Source organism: Amblyomma maculatum, chromosome 5 (assembly GCF_055883805.1).
Source record: "Amblyomma maculatum isolate TAMU_Amacu chromosome 5, ASM5588380v1, whole genome shotgun sequence".
Taxonomy (NCBI): domain Eukaryota; kingdom Metazoa; phylum Arthropoda; class Arachnida; order Ixodida; family Ixodidae; genus Amblyomma; species Amblyomma maculatum.
In genome coordinates this window covers 138,433,094-138,447,635 of record NC_139348.1, presented here as the reverse complement: position 1 = coordinate 138,447,635, position 14,542 = coordinate 138,433,094, and the positions used below count along the sequence as shown (strand labels likewise).

The window sequence follows — 14,542 nt, the reverse complement described above, 5'->3', positions numbered from 1 at the left end:
TTTCCGCGCTGTTAGGATTGGACGTCGCCACAGGAAACAGATGGACGGACGATTGCAGGAATTACGTGACAGCTTAATTATGGTGAGCTTTTTCCTTTCGTATTTTGTACTGTAACTGTTTAGATCTGGGACAGTCAGGTTAGGTGCTGTCTAAAAGAAATATTTTATTTAATTGCTTTGCCGGCCGGAACAAACCGACAGCACCATTGGCCAATGTAGCAGGAAATCTACAGCAAGCTCGCAAAAATAGAAATAGAGCCAAGCACTCTTATAAAAGTATCGGTTAAAAGATTACGTCTGATATAACAAGCGGCACTTTAGACCTAACGATGCTTCGTATGGTAAAATAAACCGAATATAAAAATAGCGTCATAGTTAATTGATATAGAAATAAAATGTCATACTAGTATTGAACTGTAAAAGAGTTTTTAACCTTAAAAGAGAGAAACGCTACAGTCTAGGCCACTGCTCTCATTGCGAAAGCACGCACACGTGGAGTGGAGATGTAGCCGAATGATGGGAAGATCTGGCGCCTTGAATGGGAAAAGCGCTCGTGACTTTTCACACAGATATGCAGTGCGCCAATGTCGGTTAGAAGCCACGATTACGCAGGGGACGAGAAAATACCGGCTATGGGTAATCATCAGGTGAAGCTTCTCCTGGAGAGTGCCCTTGGCGAAACTTACTATATTCATTGTAGCGATAACCCCGTCATGTATCTCACATGATTCATTGCCCACCCAGGCTCACCCGGGTAGACACGGCTTTGACATTTGATATTTTATATGACCTTTGACCCAGGAGTGTCGGTGTTTGCTACTGCCTGAAGCGCGCGCAAACACACACACACACACACACACACACACACACACACACACACACACACACACACACACACACACACACACACACACACACACACACACACACACACACACACACACACACACACACACACACACACACACACACACACACACACACACACACACACACACACACACACACACACACACACACACACACACACACACACACACACACACACACACACACACACACACACACACACACACACACACACACACACACACACACACACACACACACACACACACACACACACACACACACACACACACACACACACACACACACACACACACACACACACACACACACACACACACACACACACACACACACACACACACACACACACACACACACACACACACACACACACACACACACACACACACACACACACACACACACACACACACACACACACACACACACACACACACACACACACACACACACACACACACACACACACACACACACACACACACACACACACACACACACACACACACACACACACACACACACACACACACACACACACACACACACACACACACACACACACACACACACACACACACACACACACACACACACACACACACACACACACACACACACACACACACACACACACACACACACACACACACACACACACACACACACACACACACACACACACACACACACACACACACACACACACACACACACACACACACACACACACACACACACACACACACACACACACACACACACACACACACACACACACACACACACACACACACACACACACACACACACACACACACACACACACACGGGCACACAGCTAGCGCCCGGATGCGGTCCCACACAGGAACACAAAAGCGAGTCCCGTGATGAAAATTCGAGGAGTAAGCGTATTACCTGCAACATTTCTTTAAAAAAAAAACAGAATAAATTAATTGCGTACCGATGAATTCTACTTATAGGGCTGGAACCGCACTGCGAAACGTTATCGCTTTAAAATGTACGTTCCCAGCCATCTGTCCTGTCGTAAAGTGGAGGATATTAGTCATCTAGCCCAATGTCCTCGTCACATGACCAATAAAAAGCTTTTATCGTGCCATTGCCTTTCCATTTGGCAACTGAAGAATTGCCATTAATATATGCGCCGTTTGCAAAACCATAAGTTGTGAGGCCCTTGTTTCTGACGCTAACGACACCAGAGATGATGACCTCATGGTTACCCACTCTATTTTCTCTGTTTTTCGTTGTCTTTCGATTGACGCAATATAGCTCCCTGTTTGAGTGCAAAGCAAAAAGAGTGACTTTGCTGCAGCGGATTCGGAAACAGCTGCGTACATTGCGCAGCCTATCCTGCGCAGCTGCTGAGTGGATGCCAAGCTTTTCTTTTTAAATGCGCCTAGTCAAGGGAACAAAATTGAAGGCCTCAGACGATACAGACTAGCTGTATTTAAAACGAATGAAGTTTCCTTTCGGAGAGGCAGACAAGCATTGACGGGCATCTCTTGCTTGAAAGGAGTGGCAGTACGTTTTAGTCTCCACCCATGGCCCCTTTGAGCTGATTTTGGAATTCAGTGGCGGACAGATTGCAAAGCCGAGAATCAAGGTATAATTTCTCTTGTTTACTTCATCCTGCCAGTTAAGCAATTAAGGAAGCAAAGAGGCACAAGAAATACAAGGAGAAACTGCAATTGCATAAATTTGCTACAAGGCGTAATGTTTGTACTTCGTTTTCTAAACAAAGATTTTAGGGTTGTTTATGCTATGAAAATATGAGGAGAAAGCTATATAGCAGACGTTTCCTATGTTTGTTATCTTGATAATATTCTGAGCTCGAATATTTTCTCCATACCAAGTTCAGAATGTTTGCAAAAATTTGTCATTAAGGCTAGTAATTCTTTATATGACTTGAATAGGCAATGCCATGTATTGCGGACTTGAATACCTACCCTTAGAAAGAATCTAGATAGTCAATGAAAACGCCGCCATGAGTGTTCCCGCTTAAACTAACCACTCATGAGCTACGGTCTTAAAGTGTAATATAAGTTGTGTGTCCTCCTTTTTCTTGTTCTTCGTCTGCTAGTGCTGTTTTCCGTTAGGCCCTAAAGTGCTAAGCATGCATTAACTATTACTCTGAGAAGCTTTAGGTGGAACAAATTATTTCTTGCGCCAAAAATGGAGTGATCAATATTCTTCAATGCGTTGTTAGCCGCAGTATTTAGGTTATTTATAGGCAGACGAATTACTACCCGCATGCTTCGATTTTGCCGGCACGGCTCTGAAGCCTTCGTTGAGCAACTGCCTAAAACATTGCCACCAGTGGGTTTTCAACTGTGGCTAAAGCTGAGGTTATCTTCACTGATAATCATGTTAGACTACTACGCTACCTCGGCCATTTGGTTTCATACATAGCATTTATTACTCGGGGTGAAAGGTCTATATAGGGCTATATAAAGCGCTATATAAAACGCTATATAAAACGCTATATAAAGGGCTTTGCAGAGCTGCATTACCTTGACGGAAAATACGACTAAAGTTCGGAAAATATAAGCAAAACCGTTGTGTCATTTTCCTCATAATTGATTTTTTTTTTTATTGAAGCATCATTCGGCTAGAATGAAAAATGTTTTCTAACGAAGTTGAAAGTTGCGGTCCAGGACGCGTGTCTTTCACAGGATATGGAGTCGAATGAGGGAAATCATGATATAGGCTTCGTAATCAAATTTTGTAACTGCAAGGTGTCGTAAACGGCAATATTTTAGAACAAAAACTTTCTTTAGAGTTTCTTGCCGAACATCTCAAAAGATTTAGTCTTTGCAGATAATGCAATTGTTAAAGTACTCGAGGCGCATCGCACAGACAGCTGTTGGCAGAACATACAAAAGCATTGCATTTTCTCTGTACAGTCATGTGTTAAAAGGTAGAACACCGGTGTGTAACTTAATAAAAAAAAAAGATTTTCATGCCAGTAAAATTTGGCATTTTGCGCATGCGTATTAGCATATCATGTCCTTTAAGACTGCAGCATAATAAATGACACTACAGAGTTGGAAAGAGCAACTCTACCAATTCTTTGTGTAGACTCCTGCTCGAAAGAAAATACAAACCGGGTTGCCAAGATCCGCGTGGAGGCATAAACGTAAAGACATGACATGAGAACGTCTAAAACTGTTTTGATGACTATTGACTTATCAATACGGCAGAACTGGAGCTGGCGAAACAACAGCCACGAAAATTTACTTCTAGGAAATTTCAAAAGAAATCCTTTATTGCAGTGACTAACTGGAATTTCTCTCCTCCAAGGTACACGTACACTGGTAGCGAAGGCTCCATAGACGCCCATACGTTCCAAAGATGGCGGCTCATGGGCACTCCAGCACCCTCTAAAAATTGGGAGTGACGTTGAATGACGTCAGGACTACGTATAGCATTGGTGCAAATTATAAAGTGCCATATTTTTGGGTGCATCCTTCCGTATTTTCGGGGCCGTCCTTTTGAATGGCGTCATTCAACGCTCGCCAAACATTTGTCATTCTGTTAGGCTCGAATCCTGCTGTTTGAGTGCCCTTGCCATCCAAACCTAGCAATTAGAAGACTGCACAAGAAGAGAACAAGCCAGCACTTCTTCCATAGGGGCAGGCTTAGCATACTTGCACAGCATGATCTGTAAGGCGTGGGCGTAACCTCACAATTTGCAATTTGAGTGTCGAACAAGTATAGCTCAGGTATCGGCAGGTATCGGCAAGGCTGTCTGTTAACTGTTCGTCTCTCCCTTGATATCCGCGGAGGGCTTTTAGAAAATTATGTTGCTGTTCTATTCACAATCTGAAAGGTTTTGTATCAGGCAGTGGACGAGGTTACATGTTGATTTACTGCCGAGGTTCCCAGTAAATCCATCGCGTTTGGTGAGCTAGTTGTTTTTTGATAGCGCCCAAGTAAAGTCTTGCGCTTCTTGCGTGAACTGTGCCATTTTGCGTCTACGCTCGGGGCATTGTAGTGGCTTTTTCACCGCCATATGATGCTTTTTCTGGCATCCCAGAGGTACAGGAGGCGATCATCAATAACAGGTGTGTTTTTCAAGGTTTTCTGGTGCATTTCCGACTTTTTTCCCTGCTTTCTATCAGGGCTTCAATTCATATCCCGCAGCTTTCATTTGGAAGGAAAGCTTCGCTGCGCCATATAAAGCCGAGGTCACCGTGCAGAGTCGGAACCGGTTCTGCGCATGCGCCGAGCAGCCACACTTTTCTCGCGGCGCGATGTTTGCCGAACGCTCTTCTTCGCACGTGTGGTGCATGGAGCGGGCGGCGCTAAATTTTTCTGCTGATGCTTCGCTTCTTCTAGATCGCACACCTGCTTCTTCTTCATACACCTTTCAAAATTATTTCGTACCGCTACATATCACCTGTATCCGCGGAGCGCCACGGGTGACGTCATCGCTTACTATGCGCCTCACTCCGCATGCGTGGTGCTCTCAGCTGCTGTGCCGCCGCGGGAAATATAAGCAGTGGAAAAGAATAATTTAAGACTTTTGATATCGCTGTAGCGTAGCCCCGGAGGCATTTCAATGTGAATTGAAATACACGACTATGAGGAGCACAGCTGTTTTCACCAAATGTGCGGCTTTCTGAAAGCCCTGCTGAAAGGTCGTCGTTATATTTTGCGGTTGACTATACCTGTTTAGGCGCACGTGCATGGTAGTAGCTGAATACAGGTGCATTCTATCGCGTTATGGGTTCAAAACCTTTCATGAACTTTGCAGTCTCTGCGAAATAAATAAATGTAAAAGAGTTTGGTTTATTCCACAGGAAGTTTCACCTCAGTGCCAACGACTTGGAGGGCTTAAACGTCGTGGTGTTGGTTGGATATATCAATTCATTGCTGTAATGATGGTTTTTTTTTTCGCAGCCGTGCGATTTCATTGTAAGGGGGAGGGTCTGTGTGACTGCCATTTTGGGTAGAGGTGGGTGACGTCGGGCTAAGAAGTTGTATACTGCTTAGATTTTTTGCTACACGGCGTATGGTTTTGGGTTATGTTCGGCTGTGGCTTCGATATTGCATTCCGAAAACTTGCGATTGAGTTCTTCTCGGTTGCTTTAGATTTTGCACGGCGTATGGTTTTGGGTTATGTTCGGCTGTGGCTTCGATATTGCATTCCGAAAACTTGCGATTGAGTTCTTCTCGGTTGCTTTAGGTTTTGGTTCAAGTAAGAGTTCACGTCGATGGTGCCAAGTGTGATGGTAATGGGTTCAGAAGTTGTGGTGCTTTTCGCGCAAAGGGCTGCAAGTAGTTACTGGGCGTTTCGTAAATATTCGCTTCAACGCACCTTACAGGTCTGATTTCAGAGGTCCTGCTTTGGACTGCGAACTTTCGCTGTAGTTTTCGACTCGCGGATCTGGTTTTGCGGTATGGTCCCTGCTATCTGTAACACGAGATGTATTGGGCACTGTGCTGGACTAGTGAACTGGCGCTGGAGTCCTGTCTGCTCAACCTGAGCGAGGGTTGGCGCTTTGACTGGCACGTGGGGTTCTGACGTGACGCACAAGTTCGTGGTGATGGTACTAGGTCTTTCGGTTGTCAGCAGTTATTGTGCACCCTAATGTTACGTTGTAGGCATGTCTTTACTTCTGCTTTAGGCCTAGCATTTCCTTGTCTGAAATGTCTTCATCGAACATGGGACATGGCGAAGCTGCAATGCCATTCCAGACACCGCATTTCCTTCAACTTGGGTTCCTTGTTGAAGTTGTGGTACTGCGGATGACCGCCTTCTCGGGCTACCTGCCTCGCAACTGATGGTGTACCGTTGGGTGCAAGTAATCTGTTCCTTGCTTGTGATGTAGGTGTTGGATCTTTCGTTCTTCTTTCTGCTGGTGTTGCTTGATGACGCGTGGTCTACTTCGTATGGGCTGATGTTTTAACGCGAAAGCATTAAGTGCCCCGTGCTGCCGAAAAGCCAGTGTCGGCGTTGTGGTTGTAACGCGACAATTAGAAGAAAGTAAAGAAACAATAAATGTATTGCGGAAACCCGCGGAGTCGAACACGGTTCCTTATCAATACGAGACGAGCACGCAACCACTCCGCCACAGAACCACATTGCTTTCAGAACCAATGTGGACAAAATATATGCATTACTTTATGACTATCAGTAATGTTAAGGTGCGTCATTAGAAAGAAACTAATTACTGATCATGCCATGAGATGTGTGAGGTATTGATGAGAAAACATGCCTCATGAAGTGAGCTACATGGGTTCTATTAAAAGGATGATTTGGTTCGAAGCTGGACAGAGAGCGAGTGCCTGAAATGAGATTGGAATGAATGCCGCGCCACAAAGTGTGTCGCCAATGTGGTGTCTCACTTGAAGTAGGCAGGTTGAGTGGTTTTCGTTTTCACCGAGGTGACTAAATTTGTGTAGTACTTGAGACTTCTACCACGTCCGTTGGTGCTGCTTGCTGAGCGTCGGTATGGTGACGTGACCGTTTGTGTCCTCGCATTGGCACAGTGCCACCAGGTTTCCCTCTGGATGGCGTATTCCATATGTCGACCGAACGCTTATGTGCGCAGTCGGAATATCCCCGTTTTGCTCGCTGGCCAGATCGTAGCCTTGTGCGAGAGCCATTGAATTTGGGCCATGAAGGCCTACACTTTAGAGCAGCATCCATGTGCTTGGAGTGGCATACTGCTGTAGATTGGGCAAAAAATTATCCCCTTTTAATCTGCAGTGCCTGAGGGCTCCGGGTGTCCTGCGGGACTTGAATCAAATGACTTTTACCCGATTGGGAGAGATGAACACGTGAGTCGAAATCGACTGAATAGAGTCGGAGTTAAGCACGTATCTTTTCATCGGCCTTTTTTCAGTTATGTTTGACCAGTCATTTGGCTGAGAGCTGTAGTTTTGACGGTAGGGTTAGCGGTATTGGTCGAGTAATGTTCGACATTTTTGAAAAGCGTTAGCACCTTACTTCAGCACACATGCAAACAAAGGAAATCTACTCTGGCTCCAGTAAGATAAAGAAAAGTGTTTTGGAACAGCATGTACATGCTGTCAGGCGCATGCTTCGGCAGAGCAAGCACCTAGAAGTTTGGGTATGTTGTTTCATTGAAAATCTGGGCAGCTGAAAATTGGCGGACATAAAATCACAACCCCTAAGTTTCTATTTACAAAGATACTTATGATAAACTATATTAGCCTAGGACCATCGCTATGCGGAAAGTAATTAAAGGAAACAGACAATAAAATGAGAGCAAGAAAGTAAGCAGGGACGTATATCACTCGGTGATAGTGAGACAAGCTACAAGTATGGCATTTGTAGTACACCAGGAAGCAATTTTAAGAATTGCAGTTTACTACCTCTTGCCACAGTGAGCTAGCTGGCACTGCGTACGAAAAATGTGCCATTTCAAACCTTCATTCAGCAGACTGCTTTCAGACACCCTGAAAGTCTTGGGACGACCGATTAGTCCTGAAACTCTGTGACTTGTTTGGTTTGTACATTCTAGAAGCAATGGATCACGTTGGAGGTCAAGAGGACATCGTGATTACCGGTCTCTCGGGCCGATTCCCACAAGCCGACAGCCTGGCCGAATTCAAGGAAAAGCTCTATGCGGGGGTAGATTTCGTCACTGACGACGAGACGAGATGGCCTCGAGGTATGCGATAAACGATATAACATATAAAGATAAAATCGGATTAAAAGATAGTAAAGTATGAAGTTTATTGACAAAGAATAATAACTGAAAAATCAGTTTTCGCGCAAGAACTCGGACTGAACAGAAAACGCTTAGAAATACTCAAGAAACCTCAGTTGTTAACTGGACAGCTATCAGATGAGTTCCAAGCATGATGCTGAAGCTTCTCTATAAGGGGGAAAAGACAGTGGAGCAAAATGTGTTTATATCGCTTTTATAAGCGGTCAGTTCTACTGTATAGCTCGGGGCTACAGACAATATAGACCACTGTAAACGAGAGCAAGGAGAGCGCGAAGCAAAGCTGTATGATGAAGGCGGCTTCTTGAACGTTTTGCCGTTCAGCACAGGAAAAACAATTTCATGCCTCCCAGATGGCGCTACGGGAGAACAAAAGATTGAAGGCGTGTATGCCGTTACCGCACCAAGCGAACGGTTATGAGCCTTAAACACAGGGCTCGAGCTCAGCGTTCGGATGTGACTGAAGCGGCCACATTAACGGATACTACCTAAAACACTATATATCTCTGCTGTTGTTGCCACTAGATTAAAATACCTGGACGACATATTCAGCTAAAACCAACCTCCGGTGACGGCAGAATTTCAAATACGTGAGTAAATTTCGCCGATATTTTTTTCGCCTGTACGTAATGTTGTAGCTTGGTCATGGGGGTGGTCTCGGCAATGAGGCTTGAGCCTGGGAGAGCGAGACCCTCAGTTGAAGCTCATGGATCGCCCTTTCACCGAAGACGGTTTCATGCGCGCGCAAGAACTCTTACAGAATAGCGTCGTGCTCAAGAAGAGGTGTAAGCGTCGACTGCGGGAAGCAGTTCCAATAGCCTGTTGGACGTGCAGCCAGTATAGAACTAGCCCCGGAAGTATTGACCGTAAAACAGCAGCGTTCATTTTTTATTCTCGCGCCACGTGAGCCAGCGCTCACTTTTTCTTCGTCAATGGGCGTATATGTGAGCGGTGTGCGACGGGCGCTTCACAGCTAAACAGACTTCTACAAACGAGGACGGGAAGACGGGTGTTGGAAAGACTGGGATATAGCACACACCTGCAGGCTTATAACAAGACAAGAGAGGTATCGCGGGAAGTCAGAAATTGGTACCGAGTTCGGCCCATACCAAGAAACATGGACCCCCGCCTACACCCGGGAAGGAGGCAGGCAAGGGCAGAGTATTATGAAAAAAATTTCGGTCAACAAGACACGTCAAGGTTCACCGACGCAGCCTTATACGAAACCAACGCAAAGAGGGCGATAGCCACGGTCACAGACTGCGAAGGCCGGGAGGTAGTTAGCGCCTCGATCCAAAACTGTACAGTCACGGAGGCAGAGGAAGTGGCTATTGCACTGGCCATTAGGCAAGGAAGAGAAACGGGAGAGAGTCTGACGATACTGTCAGACTCTCAATCCGCGTGCAGAAATTTTCAGCGGGGTAAATTATCTAAGGTAGCGCACCAAATCCTTTTTTCCACAAGCGAGCCAACAAAACAATACACTCAAACACTAGTGTGGATTCCGGGGCATGCAGGGATCACGGGGAATTCGTACGCAGACAGGGTAGCACGAGGACATGCAACCTACCGTGCGCCCAACAGTCTCGCGACAGAGGACCTGATTCCGCTTGACCCTGACTACACCACAATACTACAACACTACAGAGGCTTGCGGAAAGTATATCCGGAGCCGCATAAAAAGCTCAGCAACGAGGAGGCCACAGATTTGAGGCGGCTACAGACTGGCACCTTCATTAATTTACACATATTACACATGATGCATCCCACGACATTCAGAGACGAGTGCCCGTGGTGCGGGAAGACCCCTACCCTGTACCACATAACATGGGAATGCAGCTCACATCAACTACAAAAAATTGAAAACCCAAATGAAAGACAGTGGGAGGCTTTGCTGGCCAGCTCTGACCCGGAGGCTCAGCTCTACCTGGTCACAAGAGCTCGCAAACTGGCGAAAGCCAGTGGTGCCCTGGACTGGGGGCGCCAACCACTCGTCAGCCTCGGTTGAAGAGGCGAAGAAAAAGATCCCAGAGCCGATAATAAAGTTCACTCACTCATGGCTCCGCCATTAGAGCGTGAACAGCACGAGCAATGTTGATCGTTCTGTGATCGAGCGGGCACAGAAATTACAGTATGGTGTCAAAGTCAGTTATCATGAGGGGCTTCCCTTGTGGTAGAATGTATGGCTGTATCCTGAAACTGAAATGCCATGGCCGAGGTAGAGTCACTGGGAAGTGCGTAGCAAAAGTCCCTGTCGTTCATGAGAGCAATAGATAACGATATGCTTTAGGCTCAGTGAATACATGATCGCCAGCGGAGGAAAGCCACTTTGAAATGCTTGCCATTCATCGACTGAGGAAAGGCGTGTGGGCCAGCCGCGCCCAAGTAGGTCGGAGTAGAGTTTAGAATGCTAGTATTGGAACCAGGATCTAAATTCTACCGAAACTTCGGGATGAATAGAATAAGCTCCGATATCGTTCAATTTAGCCGTGGTTTGATTATTTGAGCCGTTATTGCCGTATGAACAATAGCACCGACTTCATCATTGACAGGCGTCATTGTGAGTTACGCAAGGCAGGCGTTATACACTCTTGCCCGTTACCCGAACGACTGGCCTAATGGAGCCACGCGCATATACCGGACGCTCACAAAACACGCCCTTGCTTTCTGGTGCGTTTATAACGCGAATAGATGAGAAGTCACCTATAGAGATTATTCACGTGACGTCATTGCAGCCTTCCTGGCAACCATGGAACGCATAACGCATCATGAGAGAGGGAGAAAGAAAGAGGTAGAGAGGGCCTACGGCACGGCGTCATCATGACAGGGCGTCGGTGAAATCAGAGCTCTGGTTGGATGGCGTTCCAAACGGCGTCTCAAGTATCCGACAAATGAGAGACGCGTAGCAGGGAGGACGCTGGTAGACGCTTTTTAGTTTCGAACCGCCCAACGTTATGGCGTCTCCGCAATACAGGGTTGCCACAACCGCCGCCTGCTAAACCTGATAGTGAATAGGGTCTATAGAGCCACTTCGTAGCTGAACCTGCGACAGCGGAAGCCCATCACCCACTTAGTCATTTCCGTGAGATAGTCCCGGGTCCGTATTCAGAGTTTGTGTCGGTATCGAAAGTGTCGCTATCTCAGTAAACTCGAGTCATCTGATTGGTGGAAACGCCGGAACATGATGTTGCCACCTCTTCCTGTTCCGTAATGGCTATGTCCGATTCCGGACGTTTCTACCAATCGGATGACTCGAGAACAGGGAGATAGCGACCCCTTCAATAACGACGAAAACTCGGAATCACATGGCACATAGCCAGCAGTTTGAAGATATTGCATCTCTATAGCTGAGTGGATGACGTCACTGCTGTGCCCGACTCGCGTGCCGTGGATCGCCCTCTATGGGACGCCGCTAGAACAGCCTTCTCGGCAGTGTGCAGTATGCTCTTATTATTTTTACCCTAATCCATCGTGTATGAAGGCCATCATTGTTATACTAATGATTTAAGTTTTCCTCCTCCTTTGGCTCTTCGAATATGGCGAAAGACTTGCGAATTTTTATTTTGAAAACTCTTTGGCCATTAGGAAGCCAAATTTCTCACCTATATACTGGAGGCTGTAAGCGTACCAAACCTAAAAACGTTCCAACGTCCCAATCGTGTAAGCAATCGACAGAGTTTATTTTCATTCTCAAAATAGTGGGCGTGCCTCTAAATGAGAGCTCTAGGAAGCTGAACAAAAAAGTGAACGTTTTTCTGGCTCCGCTGTCAGTCAATTTTGGAGTCACACCGACGCACCTTTGACGAAGTAGTAGTGTAGGGACAGGTCCTACTCTACGCCTTGCCTCCACGTGACCTTAAAAACGATCCTAATCTATTATATAGAGTGGAGTTTAATTTCAGAGGGTTCAAAAAAAAAATCATTAGGTCAAGTCGGTTCCAAATAAAGGAACAAGTTCTAGTGACATTCACTTCAGGGATGTACTAAAATAAGAATGGGCGAACATTAAAAAATTGCAAACAGGGAACCAAGTACCTTGACATTTGATATATGAAACGATCCAACAAAGTAATAATAACAATTGGTTCAGAGTAAGGGAAAGGCGCAGTATCTGTCACACTTGCTCTGTGGACACCTGAACCGCGCCATAAGGGAAGGGAGGAAGGTGGGAGTGAAAGTGGAAAGAGAGAAAGGGGAGCCATAGTGGAGGGCTGCGGAGTAATTTCGACCACCTGGGGATCTTTAACGTGCGCTGACATCGCACAGCACACGGACGCCGCTTCGTTTCGCCTCCATCGAAGCGCAGCCGCCGTGGTCGGGTTCGAACCCGGGAACTCCGGCACAGTAGTCGGGCGCCTTACCACTGCACCACCTCGGCGGGGTATCCAACAAAGTATGTTGAAATTTATGCGAATAAAGTAGGTAACCTAAAGTGTTTACTTTTTTTTTTTTTGCTCAAACGGTACAATAGAAGAAAAATTCACGCTGTTGTTTGCGTCATCTTCTCTTTATACAAGAGAGACCATTCCGGCACTACAAACTATGCTGCCGCCGTCGTTTCCCGCTAAGGAGCAGAATTAGGAGGTGACACTGTACATAGTCAATTTGGGACATTCATAATGCTTATACATAGTCTAGAAGATCGTAGGCTATAGTAGTATTCAAGAATGTTCAGCAAACCCTGCCTTGCTGATCTTAATGTTTGCGGATAATTTATGCATTCGTTTCTCTCGCCTAGTGCAACGTAGCACTTGACATCCGCTTGCACCATTACTAGGAAGTGGTAAATTTTTTACGGCGCCTATAATAAGAAAGTCTTAAATAACTGCGCTGTCGTCTTTTTGTGTGCCCTCTCTAGTAAATTCATCCACCTAGCTGCAACGCCTGAGGTGAACAGCCTCTGCTAAAGCTGTCCAGGTAACCCTGTCACGAGGCACCTGTGGTTGTTTCATATATAGAAATTAAGAAATCATACCCGTGAGCCTGGCTTTCACCAAGTGTTTCCTGACATACCTTCTCTTGGAATCGGAGCCACAAAACACAGTATTACAAACATTTGTTGGAACCCAATGTGATACTGTTAACAACGATAGGTTATGCCAGTTTCTTTATAAATGCATTGCTGTAGGGTACAGCCTAACAACTGGACATTTCCTGCGGAAGGTATGATGAGAATAACTGCACAAGTGGAGTGTACCTTTACGATAATGTGTTACAATTTCATGCTCTTCCTGTTGACTTTTTGGCCCTTAGGCCCCGCCGGGGTGGTGCAGTTGTTACGGCGCTCGACTACTGTTCCTAAGGACGCGGGATCGCACCCCGGCCTCGGCGGCTGCTTTTTGATGGAGGCGAAAAGCAAGGCGCCCGTGTGCTGTGCGATGTCAGTGTACGTTATAGAACCCCAGGTGGTCGAAATTTCCGGAGGCCTCCACTACGGCGTCTCTCATAGCCTGAGTCGCTTTGGGACGTTAAACCCCACAAACCAAACCATCACTTGGCTAGGAACGTAGCATCAACGAAGGTAGGCGTAACAGCGGACGTGGTCCGCACTCGCCACTCGAAGTTCTACAGCGTCCTCCTCTGTGCCACTGCTGATAATAACAATAACAATAATTGGTTCACAGGAAGGGAAAGGCGCAGTATCTCTCACACTTGCTCTGTGGACACCTGAACCGTGCAGTAAGAGAAGGGAGGAAGGTGGAAGTGAAAGTGGAAAGAGGGAAAGAGGAGCCGTAGTGGAGGGCTACGGAGTAATTTCGACCACCTGGGGATCTTTAACGTGCGCTGACATCGCACAGCACATGGACGTCACTTCGTTTCGCCTCCATCGAAACGCAGCCACCGTGGTCGGGTTCGAACCCGGGAACTCCGGCACAGTAGTTGAGCGTCTTACCACTGTGCCACCCCGGCGGGGCGCCACTGCTGATGCCGATTTTATTTCTTGCTTC

At 46.4% G+C, this 14,542-nt stretch overlaps 1 protein-coding gene across 1 annotated transcript in view; it reads left to right on the top strand.

Moving 5' to 3' along the window:
- Window positions 1-6,322: 6,322 nt before the first annotated feature.
- Window positions 6,323-14,542, top strand: part of LOC146189716 (fatty acid synthase-like) — a 68,658-nt gene continuing 60,438 nt past the window's right edge. The window contains exons 1-2 of the mRNA XM_084605330.1: window positions 6,323-6,389; window positions 8,388-8,537. Coding sequence (XP_084461456.1) covers window positions 6,323-6,389; window positions 8,388-8,537 — 217 coding nt within the window. The remainder of the gene's footprint in view (window positions 6,390-8,387; window positions 8,538-14,542) is intronic.